Source organism: Ranitomeya variabilis, chromosome 8 (genome assembly GCF_051348905.1).
Source record: "Ranitomeya variabilis isolate aRanVar5 chromosome 8, aRanVar5.hap1, whole genome shotgun sequence".
Classification (NCBI taxonomy): Eukaryota; Metazoa; Chordata; class Amphibia; order Anura; family Dendrobatidae; genus Ranitomeya; species Ranitomeya variabilis.
In genome coordinates this window covers 87630043-87650466 of record NC_135239.1, presented here as the reverse complement: position 1 = coordinate 87650466, position 20424 = coordinate 87630043, and the positions used below count along the sequence as shown (strand labels likewise).

Sequence of the window (20424 nt, the reverse complement as noted above, 5' to 3'; positions counted from 1 at the left end):
AATGTGAGATTTGATATGTTCTACAGAAGCAAGGGGACAGACACATTTGTATTAACATGTATTATATGTTGTTGGAATTTGGGAAGTTTGCTAATATTTGTTTGGCGACTTCTTCACAACCTAATGCCTAATGGTCGTGTCCCTGCCTTTGATGCTGGCTCTGATGTTGTGCCCACATCTTTCCCCGCATTTGATGGCTGATTTAATCAGCCATCATGTGCCTTTAACAGCCGCGGATGGAGCGGTGTTCTCCCGCAGCTGTTAACCTGATAATTCCCACTGCCAATCACTGACAGTGGCATTTAACACACATTGGATGGAGGCGCGTCACATCTCTACCCATCGGCACACCTGTCATGTGATCAGGGGCGCCAATGGGACGTCCTGACAGCTGGGGATCTGCAGAAGACCCCCGTGCATGTCATTGTGAAACTCCGGTAAATGCCGGCGTTCATAGATCACAATTTTTACTATACATAGTAGTGCTGAAGCCCTGCCATGTGTAGCACAGGCGTTCGGACGAACACCGCTTCTAGTCTCCTGAAAGGACTATTGAACACAGTAAAAAAGAAAAGTTTTTAAAATATGAAAAAAATAAAAAAAAAACAGTTAAAATCACCCCGTTTTTGCCCCATTGAAAATAAAACAATAAGCAAAAAAAATATTTGTATCGTTGCTTTCAGAGATGTAAAAATCTATCAAAATATAAAATAAATTAATCCGATCCGTAAACGGCATAACAAGAAAAAAAATCAAAACTCCACAATTACGCAATAAGAGGCAAACAAAACATAACTATCTACCCCAAAATGGTATCAATAAATACGTCAGCTCAGGGCGCAAAAAATAATCCGTTACCCAGCCCCAGATCCCAAAAAATGAAAATGCTACGTGTCTTGGAAAATCGCAACATGAGCTAAAATATTGTTTTCTTACAAATATGGGAACTTTTTTTTCACCATTTAAACAAAAAAAAACAACAAAAAAAACTATACGTGTTTAGTATCTGGGTACTTGTACGGACCTGGAGAATCATATTAGCAGGTTGGTTTTATCATATAGTGAACATGGTAAATTTAAAAAAAAAACACCAAAATGGAATGCATTTTTTTTTCTTTGCAATTTTACTGCACTTGGATTTTTTTTTCCCCGTTTCCCAATGCAGTATATGGTAAAATCCATGGTGTCATTAAAAGTACAACCCCTGGCAAAACTTATGGAATCACTGGCCTTGGAGGATGTTCATTCAGTTGTTTAATTTTGTAGAAAAAAAGCAGATCACAGACATGGCACAAAACTAAAGTCATTTCAAATGGCAACTTGCTGGCTTTAAGAAACACTAGAAGAAATCAAGAACAAAAAATGTGGTAGTCGGTAATGGTTACTTTTTTTCAACCAAGCATAGGGGAAAAATTATGGAGTCACTCAATTCTGAGGAAAAAATTATGGAATCATGAAAAACAAACAAAAAAACACTCCAACACATCACTAGTATTTTATTGCCCCACCTCTGGCTTTTATGACAGCTTGCAGTCTCTGAGGCATGGACTTAATGAGTGTCAAACAGTATTCTTCATCAATCTGGCTCCAACTTTCTCTGCTGTTGCCAGATCAGCTTTGCAGGTTGGAGCTTTGTCATGGACCATTTTCTTCAACTTCCCCCAAAGATTTTCAATTGGATTGAGATCCGGACTATTTGCAGGCCATGACATTGACCTTATGTGTCTTTTTCAAGGAATGTTTTCACAGTTTTTGCTCTATGGCAGGATGCATTATCATCTTGAAAAATGATTTCATCAACTCCAGTTTCCACCCATTCGTTCCTCATTAGTTTTGTTGTGCATTTCCTGTTTTGGAGACATATTGCTTTAACTTTCCGGTCTTGACGCTTTGATGTCTTCCTTGGTCTACCAGTATGTTTGCCTTTAACAACCTTCCAACAACCTTTGTTTGCCTTTAACAACCTTGTTTGTATTTGGTCCAGATTTTAGACACAGCTGACTGTGAACAACCAACATCTTTTGCAACATTGCGTTATGATTTACCCTCTTAAGAGTTTAATAATCCTCTCCTTTGTTTCAATTGACATCTCTTGTGTTGGAGCCATGATTCATGTCAGTCCACTTGGTGCAACAGCTCTCCAAGGTGTGATCACTCCTTTTTAGATGCAGACTAATGAGCAGATCTAATTTGATGTAGGTGTTAGTTTTGGGAATGAAAATTTACAAGGCGATTCCATAATTTTTTCACTCATAATTGAGTGACTCCATAATTTTCCCCTATGCATGGTTACAAAAAGTAACCATTACTGACTACCACATTTGTTGTTCTTGATTTCTTTTAGTGTTTCTTAAAGCCAGAAAGTTGCCATTTGAAATGACTTTAGTTTTGTACCATGTCTGTGATCTGCTTTTTTTTCTACAAAATTAAACAACTGAATGAACATCCTCCAAGGCTGGCGATTACATAATTTTTGCCAGGGGTTGTACAATGCGTCCCATAAAAAACAAGCCCTCATACGGCTGTATTGATGGAAAAATAAAAAGTAGTAAGCACAAAACCTGAAAATCGTAAGGTCATGAAGGGGTTAAAATGTATTTAGGAAAACTATCCCAGAAAGTGAACGTCACATATAGACATGGTCATGTCACTGTGTGACATTCGCAAAATAATAACATTTTACTTTAACCAATGTCTTCAATTCAACAGCTCCGAGTCCGAGAACACCCCCTGCTGGGTCCGTACGTGGAGGACCTGTCCACGTAAGTAGTAGCACTTAGGTCTGCTTATTAACCCCTTGCTCTGTTTGTGGCACGACTTACATTTAATAAGGTGACATATTTATATATTTAGTACATATACCTTTTGTGGTTTTATTTTATAATAATTTATTTTGACGAAAAAAGCATTTCTGCATACAAGATCTGCTCCAATTATAATAAGTTATACTATTATTTTTTTGTTTTCCAGTTGTGACCATGAAATAGTGTATATAAATGTTTTGTGAATTCTTAAAGAGGTTGTCGGCTCCCCCCCATCCATCATCCGTTCCTAACTCCGGCGGTTGTTGGCGGTCGGCACTGTGTATGGACATGCTGCGCACAGCTCCATTCATTGTGGGTACTGACTAGGCTCTGTTCTGTAGCTGCCGCTACACAGTGGATGGAGCTGCACTTCATGCTGCCGGAGCTTATAACAGCTGACCGAGGGGTGCCGGGGGTCAGACCCTCACTGATGTCATGTAGCTGACCAATCCTATGGATATGTCACCAATATAATATGACCGGACAACACCCCTAAAGGGTTGTCTAGAATTAGAAAAACATGTTTACCCTTGCAGGAAGTGTTCCACCCTTGGCCATGGATTGTGCAGGGTATTAGGGCTGAATCAATGAATCAACAATGTTTGTCATGTGTCTTGAAAGGGTTAACATTTAATGGTGAAGGAGCAGCTGTGATGTCTTGGGTGCAGTAGCCATTATTTTATTCACCTTAGATACTGACTTTAGCTTTACCTTTTTTTCAGGAACGTTGTATCTTCTTTTCAGGACATTCAGGTGAGACATGTAGCCTGCCCAGAACCTCCTAGAGGAATTGTAGGGATTGTGCTAATTTAACCCCATAGTTACCATATATTGAACCTAAACTAAAACCTAAAGAGATGATCTGGATTATAAGTTGATGTGCATGTTCACACTGGCCACTAAACAGACAAAACCCAAGATAAAAACAAAATAAGCAAATACCCTGCAGTAAATAAATAGCAATAGTGCATGAAAATGATCTAGGGTGTTTAGTTAACATAATTTTGATCAAAAAACGTAAAAGCCGTCCCACCACGTCACGGTGACCCTATTCGAGACGGTCCTAACCTCTAGTATTAAAACCTTTTTATGTTTCTGTCTTGGGTTTTGTCTGTTCAGTGGCCAGTGTGAACAGGCGCCTACACGCTGCATGCACAACAGTTTATATTCCAGTTAATCTCGTTAGGGTTTTTGTTTCAGTTTTTTTGCCCTCTGTGCAAATAAAGGTGTGGCCTCACTTTCTTTGAGCTGGACATTTATTCTCAATGTCCGGGTGTCCATTAGCCGGGTCGCAGTCCTTCTCAGCCCTTATTCACATTACATCACTTGATAAATAATAAGGTATTAATACTAGTGGTTAGGACTGTCCCAAATAGGGTCGCCTTGATGTGGAGGGATGGCTTTTATGTTTTATGTTAAAATTATGTTAACTAAGCACCCTATATTATTTTCATGCACTATTGCTGTTTATTTACTGAAGGGTGTTTGCTTCTTTTGTTTTTGTCTTGGGTCTCCTGTACTGCTCATAGTATATTTTTTGCATTGCATTGATAATGCCGCACGGCCTGTGATGTTTTCTGCAGGTGACGGAAGCGTCCTATAGAAAAAGTATTTCTAAAGTCCGTTTATGATATGTAAATGAGGGCTTTGACTAGTCAAGGGGGCATATGTGTCCCTAGACTAGTTGGCCCACTTAGCATGTTATCACGCCCTTGTGGAACATAACTTACAAGAGCCGGTGTCATCGGTAGTGTTATAATTACATCACGCATGCGCATGGCTACTTCCTCTCTCATCATTGATCCTCTGAAGCCAGATGTACGCCTGCCGGCTTCAGAGAGGCGCACACTGCGCATGATCGGGAGTTCCGAGGTTCCCTTTAAGAAAGAAGTTATCACTAGTGATGAGCAAATATTTTGAAATGCGATTTCACCAATTCAAATTTTGCTGAGTTTTTCCATAATCTGTGCAATGTGAATTGAAAGTACTTCAGTTGTCATGACATGTATAACACTCTGAGGTCTCCTAGGACTGTATCCAACCCCTTCAAAGCTCTTTAGCATAATCTAATCGTAGCCTTAGTACTGTCACAATGACCTCAACATTTGTGACTATGGTTAAATGCATAGGTAACTGTTTTTCACTGCTCTGCTGTCACACATCATCTGTTGTACTTGTCCAATATTTTAGGACTTTCTAGCTATTGCTATATGGTGAACTCTGGGTGCAGATATACTCTCAGTATCCAGATGTACCCTAAAATGGCTGCTGCATTCCCTGATTTGGCTTTTATACAGACTATGATAGTCCCTCCTTGATTGGCTGCTCTATACCATGTGATGCCTGCTTCCTTGAACCTGCGATCATGTGATTTTTCTCTTTGGGATGTAATCTTCTGCAAAGTATAAAGTGACAATAGTCATCTTAGGTTGTTTGAGTGAAGTTAGTTAATTTCCAAAAATTCGAAACAAATTTGATTTGCATCAAACTGATTTACTCATCTCTAGTTAGCACACATATAGGTAGGACTATAAAGAAAAAAAATAGTGATGGGGCCAGGGTTATACAGAGCTCCGCTTTCAGAGCACTGCTAGATCTGCAGCAGATAAAACAGTGATTGTATCAAAATGACAGCAAGCAGCCCAGTAAGTGATACATCACTGGAATCAGGGTGTCTGCCCTACATTATGTTGCTTTCAGATTACATGGCAAACACCCGGTGACAGATTCCCTTTACTGTAAAAGGGCCAGGTTGGACTACTCTCGCTTGAGTATCGGTTTTCTCAGCTCGGCGAAGCTTTTTACGGGGCAGGTACCTGTTGTGTCAGTTTTGTGCACCTATTTAATTGAATAGGCGAGTTTGATTTGCAAATCAAACGAAAGTAGGATATCATGACTAGCTCCATAGGATCTAAGCTGTCGGTGTGCACAACAAAAGTGGACGTGTGAATGAGGTCGAAGAGTCTCCTTTTTGCTGTTTCTTGGCTATTTGTCCCAAACCTTAATGAAGTTATATTTGAGTGAACAGGTTGCACAAGCTCCCATTCACCATATAATAAGCTAGGGAAACTCTGTTCCTCTGTAAAAAAAAAATAAAAAAAAAAAAATTGAATTTTGGTTCCAGTCTTTTTGGGCACTTTGTTGCCCCCACCCTCTTTTTTTGGGGGGTCAAAAATTAGAGGAAGAATTTTAGCCTTCTAGCCATCAACTTATTGGCACCACATCTTCATCCTTCGTCAAAGGTGTTATAGGATCCACCACTACAACAAGCCGTCACTTGGGTTGTAAGTTGGCTCCTTCTTTTGTATAGAGTCGACTCGTGACCCATCATTGTAGGACTTTGAGTCTACAAAATACGGTAGATATTATCTGAGCCCCAGGTCGGCTTCCTTCAATCAGCCCCTCTTTGCACTGTGGACTACCTTCTGCCCCAGGGTGTGATTATCTGTGTAGAGAAGCTCTGCACCGTTCGCCTCAGCCCTTTTTGTGTGAAGAATTGATATACCGTATATACTCGAGTATAATAGAGTATAATAGAATAAGCCGACCCGAGTATAAGTCAACCCCCCTAATTTTGCCACAAAAAACTGGGAAAACTTATTGAATCGAGTATAAGCCTAGGGTGGAAAATGCAGCAGCTACTTGTAAATGTCAAAAATAAAAATAGACACCAATAAAAGTAAAATTAATTGAGACATCAGTAGGTTAAGTGTTTTTGAATATCCATATTGAATCAGGAGCCCCATATAATGCTCCATACAGTTCATGATGGGCCCATAAGATACTCCATACAAAATACGCCCCATATAATGCTCCATATTAAAATATGCCCCATATAATACTGCATAAAGGTTGATGGTCCCATAAGATGCTCCACACATTATACCCCAAGAGATACTCCTCATATTATGCCCCATAAGATGCTCCATACATTATGGCCCTATAAGATCCTCGAAACATTATTCCCCATAAGATGCTCCATACATTATGCCCCATGAGATGCTCCATACATTGTGGCCCCATGAGATGCTCCATACATTGTGGCACTATACAATGCTCCATATATTGTGGCCCCATATGATGCTCCATACATTGTGGCCCCATGAGATGCTCCATACATTGTGGCCCCATGAGATGCTCCATACATTGTGGCCCCATGAGATGCTCCATACATTGTGGCCCAATGAGATGCTCCATACATTGTGGCCCCATGAGATGCTCCATACATTGTGGCCCCATGAGATGCTCCATACATTGTGGCCCCATGAGATGCTCCATACATTGTGGCCCCATGAGATGCTCCATACATTGTGGCCCCATGAGATGCTCCATACATTGTGGCCCCATGAGATGCTCCATACATTGTGGCCCCATGAGATGCTCCATACATTGTGGCCCCATGAGATGCTCCATACATTGTGGCCCCATGAGATGCTCCATACATTGTGGCCCCATGAGATGCTCCATACATTGTGGCACTATACAATGCTCCATACATTGTGGCCCCATGAGATGCTCCATACATTGTGGCCCCATGAGATGCTCCATACATTGTGGCCCCATACGATGCTCCATACATTGTGGCCCCATACGATGCTCCACACATTTGCCCCATATACTGTTGCTGCGATTAAAAAAAAAAATCACATACTCACCTCTCTTCGCTCCCGGCACTTGCGATAGTCACCTTCCTCGTTCCATGCGCCGCTCTGTCTTCCATCCTCCGCACTGACTGTTCAGGCAGAGGGCGGCGCGCAGACTGATCGCGTCATTCCGCCCTCTGACCTGAACAGTCACTGCAGAGGATGGAAGACAGCAGCGTGCAGCGGTGGAGCGAGGAAGGTGACTATCGCGCAATACTCACCTCCCCCAATATACTCACCTGCCCCTGGCGCGGTTTCTGGCAGCATCTCACTGCCATATGGTCTCCGGGAGCCAGCGGCATCTTCCTGTGTTCAGCAGTCACGTACCGCTCATTACTGTAATGAATATGCGTCCATATTCATTACTTTAATGAGCGGTACCACGTGACTGCTGAACACAGGAAGAGCTGCCCGGAGACCATGGGACATGCAGGGACCGCGCCAGGAGCAGGTGAGTATGTCACCGCGCCGCTCCCCCGCCGACCCCCCCCCCTCGCTGACAATGTCTCGAGTATAAGCCGAGAGGGTCACTTTCTGCCCAAAAAAGTGGGCTGAAAATCTCGGCTTATACTCGAGTATATAAGGTAGCTGCTTTCTCCTCATTTTACAACAGTTAATGCGTTTGAAAGTAAAGTTTTGACAGATTTTTTTAATCGGGTTTTTGGAAGGTGTGACAACCGAAACGTGCGTCGGGGAGGACGCACGGACCCTGTGTACATCTCACCCGTTTGTCCAATAAAAGGTAATTGATACTCACATCAGATATTTGCGTCATGGTGGATACAGTAATATGGTTTGATACATCTATCTGCATACGAAAATGGTTTATCACCTGTGATCCACATGTACCCCTGTGGAATAGGAGGTTTATTAACCCCTTGCTGACTATTTCTAATACGGGTGTGTTTGTCCCGGGTTCCGTGCGCCCTTAATCTGTTTTAATGTCCATGCGGTGTCCAAGCACACCATGTGGTACTGCACCTCATTTGTTTTTGATAATGTGATGTATATTTATATATTTTGTATAATGTTGGTGTAACAATAAAGATTAATGTTTTATACATTGTTCTAAATGGACGTGTTGGTCGTTTCTCTGGGCCCTTGTGACCCATAATCTCTCCTGGGTGTAAGTGCGGACAGGTAACCTGCAATTAGCTGTCCTGCTGGTCCATGAAATAAGGCGTAGAGGTCCTTACTCCCTCTATGTTCTGGCTACCGGGATGTTGCGCCACAGAAGGAGACAGCTTGAGCGGGGCTGGTCCCCTTCTGGTATCCTCTCCTTTGCTTTGCTTTCCTTCACGCTCGCTGCAATACAGTTCTGCCTTTCAATGTCTCTTTCTGGGAGCTGCATCTCTGAGGGCATGCACAGCTCTGTTAACCTTCTGTCCTCCTCAGACTCTGGTCTGGAACTAACAGAACTCCTGACTGGAGCTCTGCCAGTAACTGACTTCTGTCTGGAACTGACTAACTTTCCCTTCAGACTACCAGTTATATAGATATATGGGGAGTGACCTAATAAATAAGAGCAGGAGCTCCCCCTGGTGGCCTGGAGTGTGAAATGTGTTGCATGTTTGTGATACCTGGATGCAGTTATCCTTTGCCTCCAAACGTAGCATCACTTTCCCTGAGAGGAAAGCAATACCACTGTGACGACCAGGACCCTGGGGCGCCGCATGTGACCTCACACTCGGCTCTGCTACATCTAGATGGCAGGCTGCATGATGTGTCCATACAGCCTGTCATCCAGCATAGCGGACCCGATCCCCATTCACTTGAATGGGGAGTCTGACATTACAGTGTTTGGCATGCGGTCATATGCATCATCCCCACCGATCAGAGAGCCGCGGTTCCCACTCTGTCAGAAGACAGCGGGTGCGCTCAGCTGTGATCCGAGGTATAAACTCACCTCCGATCACTTGTCAGCCGCTAATTACAGTGAGAGCAGGAGCGGCGGATGGGAGTATTCATCTGCCGCTCCTGCGCTATAAATAAATAATAAAAAATAAAATAAAAAAAAGGCGTGGGTCCCCCCTTTGATAACCAGCCAGACAAAATTCACAGCTGGGGGCTGCAACCCCCAGCTGTCAGCTTCAGCAAGGCTAGTTATCAAGAATAGAGGGGTCCTCACGCTTTTTTAATTTAAAAAAACGGCATGGGGTCCCCCCCATCTTTTGACAACCAGCCTTGCTAAAGCTCACAGCTGGGGCTGGTATTCTCAGGCTGGTAAGGGGCCATGGATATAGGCCCCCCCAGCCTAAAAACAGCAGCACGCAGCTGCCCAGAAAAGACGCATCTATTAGATGCACCAATTCTGGCGCTTTGCCCAACTCTTCCCACTTGCCCTGTAGCGGTGGCAAGCAGGGTAATGAGGGGTTAATGTCACCTTCCTATTGTAAGGTGACATTAAGCCGGCTTAAGGTACCGTCACATTTAGCGACGCTGCAGCGATCCAGACAACGATCCCGATCGCTGCAGCGTCGCTGTTTGGTCGCTGGAGAGCTGTCACACAGACAGCTCTCCAGCGACCAACGATGCCGAGGTCCCCGGGTAACCAGGGTAAACATCGGGTTACTAAGCGCAGGGCCGCGCTTAGTAACCCAATGTTTACCCTGGTTACCAGCGTAAAAGTAAAAAAAAACAAACACTACATACTTACCTTCCGCTGTCTGTCCCCTGGCGTTCTGCTTCTCTGCACTGTGTAAGCACAGCGGCCGGAAAGCAGAGCGGTGATGTCACCGCTGTGCCCTGCTTTCCGGCTGGCACTTACACAGTGCAGAGAAGCAGAACGCCAGGGGACAGACAGCGGAAGGTAAGTATGTAGTGTTTGTTTTTTTTTACTTTTACGCTGGTAACCAAGGTAAATATCGATGTCTGCGGGAGATCCAGCGACGAAATAAGGTGCTGGCCTCCTAGCTCCGACCAACGACATCACAGCAGGATCCAGATCGCTGCTGCGTGTCAAACACAACGATATCGCTATCCAGGACGCTGCAACGTCACAGATTGCTAGCGATATCGTTGTTAAGTTGTTCAGTGTGAAGGTACCTTTAGTAATGGAGAGGTGTCAATAAGACACCTATCCATTACTAATCCTATAGCAGTTAAAGGGATAAATAAACACACACACAGTAAGAAAAGTCTTTTAATGAAATAAAACGCCACACAGTTTTGCAATCTTTATTAGTCTGCCATTCCAAGCGAAGCCATCGATCTCCTGAAATAAAAATAATAAACCAACACAAATACTCCCTGGTCCGATGCAGTCCAATATAACGAGTGTCCCATGCAGTACCTGGGGGAGATAAAGTTTACAACCAGGAGCGCTGCTAATGTGACCGCTCCCGGCTGTAAGCCACTGGGGAATGAATGAGACGGAGCGGGGGCAGGCTCAGTAACTAGCGGTGACGTCACCGAGCCTGCGCTCCCTCACTGCCTGACCTAAGGTACCCTCTGCACCTTGGAAAAATGCCCGGAAAGAGGATACCGCAGGTAATGTATCTATTCTATCAATCTATGTATTCATTCTATCTATTCAATCTATCTATCTACAGGAAGTTTTTTTTTTTTCTGTGTGCACTCAACTTTATTGGCATGCACAAAGAGGAAAAAAAACACATGACAAAAACGCACCTAAACCTGCGTTTTTGGCGCAGCTTCTGTCCTGCAAAGAAGGTCAGGTTTTGCTGCAGAAAAAAAAGCAGCAAAAATGACCTGTGTGAACTTACCTTAAAAGATAGGGTTGAGTCTGCCCATTGTGGCTATGTACACATGTTATTTCCTGAAACATTAGTAAGTTAGCCTAATAAAGTACCATGTGGCCAGGATGAACACTGCAAGATTTCATTTATATATATATATATATATATATATATATATATATATATATATATATATATATATATATATATATATATATATATATATATATATATATATATATATATATATATATACATCCATACTGATCTTGCACTCCTCCCATTGCCCATAAATTGTAGGTTTAGCCCAGAGTGACATGCTTTGTCCATAGTTGTAGGCTGGTGGCCCAAGAGTGGCATGTACGGTAGAGTAGGACCCATCAGAGGGAGATCACGTTGCCGTGGTTGATGGGCACATATGAATTGGCCAATTTATGCGCTAAGAATCTTCATTACTGTAAGTTTTATGAAAAAAAAATATTTTTGAAAAAATATTATTATATATATATAATTTATTTTTTTATTTATTTTAATAAATATATGTATGTATGTGTATTGTATTGTGTTTTTTTAATGAATGTATCACAAAAACCTGATTTAAACAAAAACGATTTTGTGATGATATCTTCCCTTTTAAGAAAATGTTTTGAAGGATATTTTTGAAAGAAATTGCTGTGTTTTCTTTCTACTATGGTGATCTGGCCTCCTTAATACAATATATCCAGCTCAGTAGAGATTCTTCAGACTTCACTTCATCCTGACAACTGCTTTTCAAATCCGTACAGAGGTGCACACCACGGCCATATTAGAGAAGCCCATGGCTTTCTGTATATTGTCTTCCTTCCTAGGGTCCTTTCTCTTAGGGGGCATCACAATTGTCCACTTTATTATGCTAGTCTAGTCTCCAGCCCACCTGGACCTTTTTCTTCTAGCCTAACAGTGCATCATGTCCCGATTTGTCTTCTCTTCGTTAGACTCCCCTATTTTAGGCCATTTATTCACATCTAGTCTGGTGATGCCTCTGCCGTCACTTACATGAGTCATCATGGTGACTCTGCAGTATTGCCGACCTCTATCTGCTGCTCTCTTCCCCCACAGCCGATGTCCAGACTTTGTTCCCTCCATTGTGCAGAAGACAATTTGGTTGTCTTCTGGGAGCAGTTCATCCTAATTTACATCTATGATCACCTAAACCCCTTTATTTTGTTGTTGCTTGTCGATCTTGTTGTTCATGAAGTTGATGTTCTTTTCTAATCCATTTCTGACCATGTTAGCTATGTAATTTTTATTCGATGTTTCAGAGTTGGCTGGAGCTGGGAAATAAGCAGAGGGCGACTGCTGCAACCGGAATGAATGATAAAAGTTCCAGATCTCACTCTGTCTTCACTCTCATTATGACTCAGACCAAGGTAAAGACATCTAACTTGACAAGCACCTTTTCACCTGATGAGACTGTTGTATTTGTTTTGAAGATCCATGTTAGAAAGGCTGTAAAAGGCTGTGTGCACACAGCACTCATTAAACACCGGTGCAGCCGCCAAGTTTTCCCAGCCCCTGCTTCTTATGAATGACGCGTCCTCCATCATCCACACAGTGGCCCCAGATTCTACCCATCTGATGGCAGAGCATGCGTATGTGCCGGGAGAGGACAAAAGCGCTGATGACCCAGAAGTAATGCTGGCGCATGCTCAGTACAGAACTATGCTCCACCATCAGCAGAGCAGAATGAAGTACCCCTGGACAGGAGCGAGATTGGGGCGCTGTGTGGATGATGTAGGCATGTCATCCTCGTGAGGCAGGGAAGGAGGACGGCCATTACGGAGAGAGAGAAGGCGCCAAGCAAGATCAGCGATGCCCATTGGACCAGACTGTCATATGGGGGATTATAGAAGGTATTTTAGGGGGTTATGCAGAAGGGGTTGGGGGCTTACATGCAGGTTGCTAGACTATAAAAGAGATGGTAAAGATGGCAGCCGTAGTGGGAAAACCTGTCAACAGGTTCCCTTATCTGAGAATCCATCAGTCAGCCCGGTGTGATGGGGAGCTTGTTCTCTGCCTTTTCTGAGCTCCTCTACTATAATTTACGACCACAGACCACATCAAAGATGAATGTGCAGGAAAAGAAAAAACCTGTATAAGGTAAACGGGCAAAATAGCAGAAATGACTTTTAGCCCCCAATACGTGCATTTAAGTGGGTAGTCTGGTCTTCTGATAAGACTGCTGTTACTCTATGGACCCCACACTGTCAGAATGCTCCAGGATTCCTGGCGCGAGCGGGTGGTCACGTGATGTAGATTTCTTTAGCTTCCTGTCTTCATCTATTATTTACCACCATGTATGTAGCAGCAGTAATGAAGTCTCCCTGTTTTCTCTATCTGTGGCAGATACAGGGTGTCCTTCCATCTTACACATCTGATGGTTACAAGTATATGTATGCTTTGTTATTCTATGTATCCTTTTATGTTTTTGCTTTCCTTGCAGACAGAGATGGTGGATGGAGAAGAACATGATCACCGGGTGACCAGCAGGATCAACCTCGTGGATCTGGCAGGCAGTGAACGATGCAGTTCAGCGAAGACCAGCGGAGAGCGCCTCAAGGTGTGGCCCCAAAGAAGCACACAGTAACGGATAATGTATCACGTCATATGTGGCATGACTAATGTCTCCCCAATGCCCACAGGAAGGCGTCAGCATCAACAAGTCCTTGTTGACCCTGGGAAAAGTGATCTCTGCGCTATCGGAAAGCTCTCAGATGAGGAAGAAGGTGTTCATCCCATACAGGGAATCCGTCCTCACCTGGTGAGTAGACCCAGTCACTGATCAGATGGGACACGTGCAGGAGGGCAGTCAGCAGAGCATGGGGTCCGAGATGGACAATACAGGAGGCCACCTCTACGTTTGGGTTTCAGAAGGAAATGTGATTCTTTTAGGTTCCAAACATAAAACTGTATCAAACAGCTGATGAGACTAAACCGGTGGTCAGAGCGGAGTCACTGTAGTCTGCTCCTGACTTGTCCTGACTGTATGGATTCTTATTTGGGTGGAAATGTGGGAACGCTCATCATTTGATGCTGGGAGTGCTGTTCATCCTCCTGCTATCTGTACAGAATCCCGACTATAGACGTATAATAAACAAGTGAATGGTAAGTGATTGATGACAGTGGGTGTTAAGGCTCCATATATGTTACTTGTCAGCTGTACCCACTGATGTCAGCAGGATCAACTGACAGTCTAATACCGGTATATATGGCGGCCTCCCAACTCTCCCGTAACAAATAATGTTAGAAGAGAGAAGTATCGAACATGTCTGATTTTGGACAGCCGACATCAGAGAAGTGTGACAGCCGCTCTCTAAGAGAACACCGGAGCGCTTGGTTGAGCCCAGAGCTTCCGCGTATGAGAAAGTCAGAAAAGATGTCTGGTGGCCAAACCGTCGTTCCGCACATAGCTCCCTATTGTGTAGGGGGCTTTAGGTCTTTCACATGGGCTCATAAAGGGCAGAATGACCTTTTGTAGGAATATACTTCCCCCGAACATTGCCCCATGTAAACACACCAGCGATCAGGTGGTTGAAAGCTTGTTTGTCGCTGATTCTCATTTTTTGTGTTATTTATTGATTTTCTGTTTGAGTATGAAAGGAGGGAGCTTTATAAGAATGTGTTTGTAGGGTTTCAGCTCTCTGGTAGCTTCGTCACTGTGTATCAAAACAGCATGACGTTTATTGTCCAACATAAAATTTACAGCTGAAATAAAAACTGCTTTTCTCCAGCACAAATGAATAACATGAGCAGTCGTTTCCTCAGGTGCAGTGAAGGAAGGTATATGTAGCCTCCGCAATTACTGGTATTCCAGGCAGTGTCAGCTCAGGCAGTTTTATACACGTTCACCAAACACCTCTTTTCAGCTCCAGGCCAATCTCCACTCTGCTGAGCTAACCCAGCTGCTGTTATCAGGCCTGTGAGCCCCAGCCAGGAGTATGTGAATTACTTCTCACACCCAGACTCCATTTTTTTTTTTTTTGGTTGCTCCAAAATTCAGTCAAATTAAGTCTCTCAGTAACCTAGTGTTATTGGTACAGACTTAACACTGCCGAGGCCAACCACCTCAATGACAGACCTCTGCCACCCAGAACCTTCCCTCCTGCTTTCTTATGTAGCATGTATGCCTGGGAGAATGCATATCGCACACATCACTGCCGTTCCTGGCTCAGAAACCATTGAATCCTTGCAGTCCCACTATTGGATAACTCCTGCTTAATCGCGTCAGGGTTACTTTCCGCACTCAGGAGCGATATTGCATTGATGTCAGTGCTAGTTGTGGCGGGCGATGTGACATTGTCGTCATGTGACAGGAACAGCGGGAGGTGAGTATTCTATTCATTATTTTTAGTTTTGACATACAGGGATTATATAAGGGGTTTCCAGTAGTGGGGTACATCTTTATTTGATTTGCTATGTAATAAGCCTTATTTCATTTTTCGGAGCAATGTATGAGCGGCATCACTTGCTTTGCATTATCTTGTAATCCTGGAAGGCGGCAGCCTGAAGCCCCCACTGTGACCGGCACACGCATTGCTCCCATTCTATTCACCCCTGATCAGCAGTTACGCTGGTGCATTTGGGTCACTGCCATATGGTATCTGCCTCCGCTGGGCAACGTTTCGATCTTTGTGTGGGGCACAGGGACTTGTAGTGGCACAGAGGCTTGACACAACTGCTGATACCTGTAGGCGAGAACATTTCTTTCCTGTTATGTCCCATGTACAGCTGTTCATACACTTCAAGACACTGTCTAGCTTTTACTATCTTGTTATATTCAGTCTCACCCCCAAATTAAACCTCATAGAACATGTGAGTATTCCTTGTATGATTTCTATGCATTCCGGACTGACAGTCACCATTACCCCAGAGGAAACTGCGAATAGCGAAACACGTGGGAATCATTGACTGCCTTGTGTATCTAAACCCTTTCCTATTTCCCTTTTATCATAATTCTCCAGGATCTTCTAGTGTAATGTATTGGACGCTCATTTACCTACTTCTGCCTGTCTAATATTCATTGCAGTATGTACTTTTGGATGAGGCACCTTTTGCTTCTGGTTTCCAGTATACAGTACATTATTTTTCGCATATTGTTTCTTCTTTTGTGCACTAGCATTATATTCATTCTTACTTTTGTACTTTTTTATTACGACAGGGCAGGGGTGTGCAACGTGTTTTTAGTCTAGGGGCCATATTGACATACTGAACCAATTCTGCGGACCGCAACATTTTTTAAAGGGCTACTTGCATGAATTCACCACCAGAACCACCATTAGTACATTAATACATAAGCAGAACCTAGATGTGAATACATTTGATTATAGGAAGAAGGAAAGAAGGGAGCCGGCGTCTTCCATTTCCTGCAGCCTGCAATAAACCCTTTTGCTGTCTGCATGTTGTACAGTCCTGCTATACGGTGTAGTAGGACAAGAGTGGGTGCCCTTTGTGGGTCAGTGTACTGTGGGTGGAACAGATTGTCTGCGCATTCCGTGTTTTATATATCATGTGTTCAGTCTGTGTATCATGGGGTAATAAAAATATAGTGTGTTAATGTGGACCTACACCAGCCTCTATGATGATGTTACTTTGGTTCTTACTTATCTTTAGTATTTATACATCTGTTGTGCTTCATCCCATTGCATATTTCATAGGATGTGCCATTACCATTGCATATTTCATAGGATGTGCCATTATTGTTTTGTACTTGGAAATGACAAAAGCGAATTTGTTTCTGATCACATTTTTACATGGCTTAAAAACTATAGCTGAATGGCTCCAGGCTGGCTCACTGGTTAGAACCCTGGCTCATTGGGTAAAATTTAGATTTTGAGCCCCCTTAGTCAGTGATGTCTGTCCAGTGCTACAAAATATATTGATGCTTTATCAGAAGTCATAATAAATAACAGGATTTTTGGTTGCTTACCGTAAAATCTGTTTCTTGGAGCCTACATTGGGGGACACAGGAACCATGGGTGTATGCTGCTGCCACTAGGAGGCTGACACTATGCGCATAAAAAGTTAGCTCCTCTCTGCAGTATACACCCCACCGACTCGCATTCTGATAATCAGTTAGTGAGAAAGCAGTAGGAGAAACAACAAAATTGAAAGAACACAACCACAGATATCGTAACTGTAATGATAGAACATAGAAACCTAATCAAAGAACACAGAAAACTACTCCCTGAAGGAAGGTCTTCACCTGCGGTCGGGATGATAACGTCTTCTGGAAAAGAATGGAAAGCGCTGATACTTGACCCTTTAGAGAACTAAAGGCAACTACGTCCAGTCCTGCCTGGAGAAAAGCCAAAATAGAAGAGAGAGAAAAGGACATAGGTGGGACGTGATTGGACCCGCACCAGTGGAAATAGGCCCTGCAGGTTCGATATTAGATCCTGGAAGACGACGGCTTCCTAGCCTGGATCATGGTATGAATCGCCCGATTTGAAAAACTGGACGCTTTCAGAACTGCGGTTTCAACAGCCACGCCGTCAAACTTAGCGACCGAGAATTCGGGTGGCAGATCGGACCCTGAGACAGCGGATCGAATCTGTCTGGAAGCCGCCAGAGAGCATCCGCAAGAAGGTTTACAATCTCTTTGAACCAAGACTTTCTGAGCCAATCCGGTGCGATCAGAATGACGGGCACCCCCTCCGCCTTGATCTTCTTCAGCAGCTTGGGAAGGGGAGGAAACAGATAGGGAAGCACGAACTGTGACCAAGGAATGGCCAAAGTGCTGGCGCCCACTGCAAGAGGATCGCGAGACCTGGAGACGAACCGAGGAACCTTCCTGTTCAGTCGGGACGCCATGAGGTCCACATCCGGAGTCCCCCATCGAAGGCAAATCTGATGGAAGACCTCCTGATGCAGGGACCATTCCCCTGCCGCGAGACCCTCGCGGCTGAGAAAATTGGAGGCCCAGTTGTTTATGCCGAGCATATACACTGCGGATATCGCCGGAACCGTCACCTCTGCCCAAAGGAGGATCTTGGATACCTCTGCCAACGCCAAGGAACTCGGAGTCCATCCCTGGTGGTTGACATATGCCACTGCCGTGGCATTGGCCGTCTGAATTCGGATTGGCAGACCCCTGAGAAGCCTTTCCCAGTGAAGGAGGGACAGAAAAATGGCCTGTATCTCGAGGACGTTGATTGGAAGAGTAGATTTCTGCGCCAACCAACGTCCCTGAACAGTCAAGTGACGAAACACCGCCCCCCAGCTGAGAAGGCTGGCGTCCGTCGTCACCACCTGCCAGTGAATGGGAAGGAAGGATCGACCCTGGAAGATGAGGGGTGACGTCAACCACCAACTGAGAGACCGTTTGACCAGGGAAGAGAGCCGAACTTGGCGATCCAGAGAAAAGACAGACTTGTCACACTGCCAAAGAATTACTTGCTGAAGTGGTCTCGAGTGGAATTGAGCGAAGAACATTGGCTCCGACGTTGCCACCATCCTCCCTAGGACCTTCATGGCTGATCGTAAGGATGGAAGCCAAGGGCCCTGAAGCAAGCGAACTGCTCTTTTCTCCTCGGGAAGGAAAACCCTTGACTGACGGGTGTCGAACAGCATGCCTAGAAACACGAGGCGCTGAGATGGAATAAGACAGGACTTCTTCCTGTTGACAAGCCACCCAAAACGGGACAGAGTGTTGAGGACCATGGTCAGACTTTCGTGAGCCTGAGAAAAGGACGGAGCCTTGATGAGGATGTCATCGAGGTACGGAAAGAGCACCAGACCTCTGATCCTCAAAATGGCCAGCGAGACCGAAAGGCAGGGCGACGAACTGGAAATGCTCCTGATGAATTGCCAAACGTAGGAATCTGTGATGTCCCGGAAATATGGGAACATGAAGATAGGCGTCCTGAATGTCTATGGAGCACAGAAATTCCTGTGCCTCCATGGAAGCGATTACTGAACGAACGGATTCCATCCTGAAATGTCGCAGACAAACCCTTTGGTTCAGTAACTTGAGATCCAGAATGGGACGAACCGCACCATCTTTCTTTGGCACCACAAACAGGTTTGAGTAGAAACCTGTGAACCTTTCTCTTTCTGGAACGAGAACGATTACCCCCAAACTGAGGAGGGAGGCGATGGCTGCGAAGAAACCCGGGACCAAAGCCGGGTCTCTTGGAGGGCGAGATTCGAAGAAGCGGTCCGGGGGCCGAGAAACAAATTCTATTTTGTATCCTGAGGATACAACTTCCCTGACCCATGTGTCCTCTACTGATGTGAGCCAAACGTCTTTGAAGAAAAGAAGACGGCCGCCCAGCTTGAGAGAAGCGCTGGGGTCTCGTTGATAGTCATGCCGAGGGAGATCTTCCAGGTCTAGACCTAGTGGATTTACCTTGGGAGTAGCGGGAGCACAGGAAGAAGTGGGCCTAAAGGAAACCTTCCTATCTTGACGCGCCTGCAGCCTCTGCTGTTGGGAAAAGGAATCTGCCGTCGCAAAACGACGAAAGGACCGAAACTGCTGCTTCGGAAGAGATTGGCGAGGTTTGGACTGGGGGAGAAGGGAACTTGTGCCTCCGGTGGCGTCCTTAATAATTTGATCCAGCCTGGAACCGAAAAGAAGCGATCCCTGAAAAGGCAGGCTGGTAAGGGACTTCTTTGAAGACAAGTCTGCATGCCAGGCCTTAAGCCAAACGGTCCGACGGATGGCAACAACATTACTGGACGCCTGAGCTGCACAAGACGCGGCTTCCAGGGAGGCAGAAACCAAATACTCCCCTGCGTGAGAAATCTGCTTGGCAAGCTCCGCCAGCTGTTCTGGTTGAGCCCCAGCCAGAATGCCCTGACGGAGTTTTTTGGCCCATTTGGCTACAGACTTTGAAACCCACGTGGTAGCAAAGGCCGGACAAAGAGTGGACGCAGCCGCTTCGAAGGCTGACTTCGCAAAGGATTCTATAATTCTATCATTAGAATGCTTCAGGAATGCTCCACCAGAAAGCGGGAGGACCGTGTTGGTAGACAGTCTAGAAACTGGCGGGTCCACGGAGGGAGAAGCTGTCCAGTTAGCAGTGAGCTCCGGAGAAAAAGGATATAAGACGCCAAGGCGCTTTCCTCTTTGAAAACGTCTGGTTGGATTCTCTTTCTCTGGCCAGAAGCTCCTCAAATTCCGAATGAGGAGCAAAAATCTTGGAAGGTGGTTTAGCCCGTCTAAACGAAACCGCCTGATCTGCGGGTTCCGTAGAGGAATCTTTGATGCCACAGGTCTGGTTGACTGCAACAATGAGACTC

The 20424-nt window shown here is 44.7% G+C and overlaps 1 protein-coding gene across 2 annotated transcripts in view; it reads left to right on the top strand.

Moving 5' to 3' along the window:
• The window catches only part of KIF14 (kinesin family member 14), a 109665-nt gene that overhangs the window by 21879 nt on the left and 67362 nt on the right, over positions 1-20424 (top strand). For both annotated transcript variants that reach the window (XM_077277757.1, XM_077277756.1), the window contains exons 6-10: positions 2710-2762; positions 3527-3557; positions 12447-12554; positions 13628-13744; positions 13827-13945. In XM_077277757.1, the coding sequence (XP_077133872.1) occupies positions 2710-2762; positions 3527-3557; positions 12447-12554; positions 13628-13744; positions 13827-13945 (428 nt within the window). The remainder of the gene's footprint in view (positions 1-2709; positions 2763-3526; positions 3558-12446; positions 12555-13627; positions 13745-13826; positions 13946-20424) is intronic.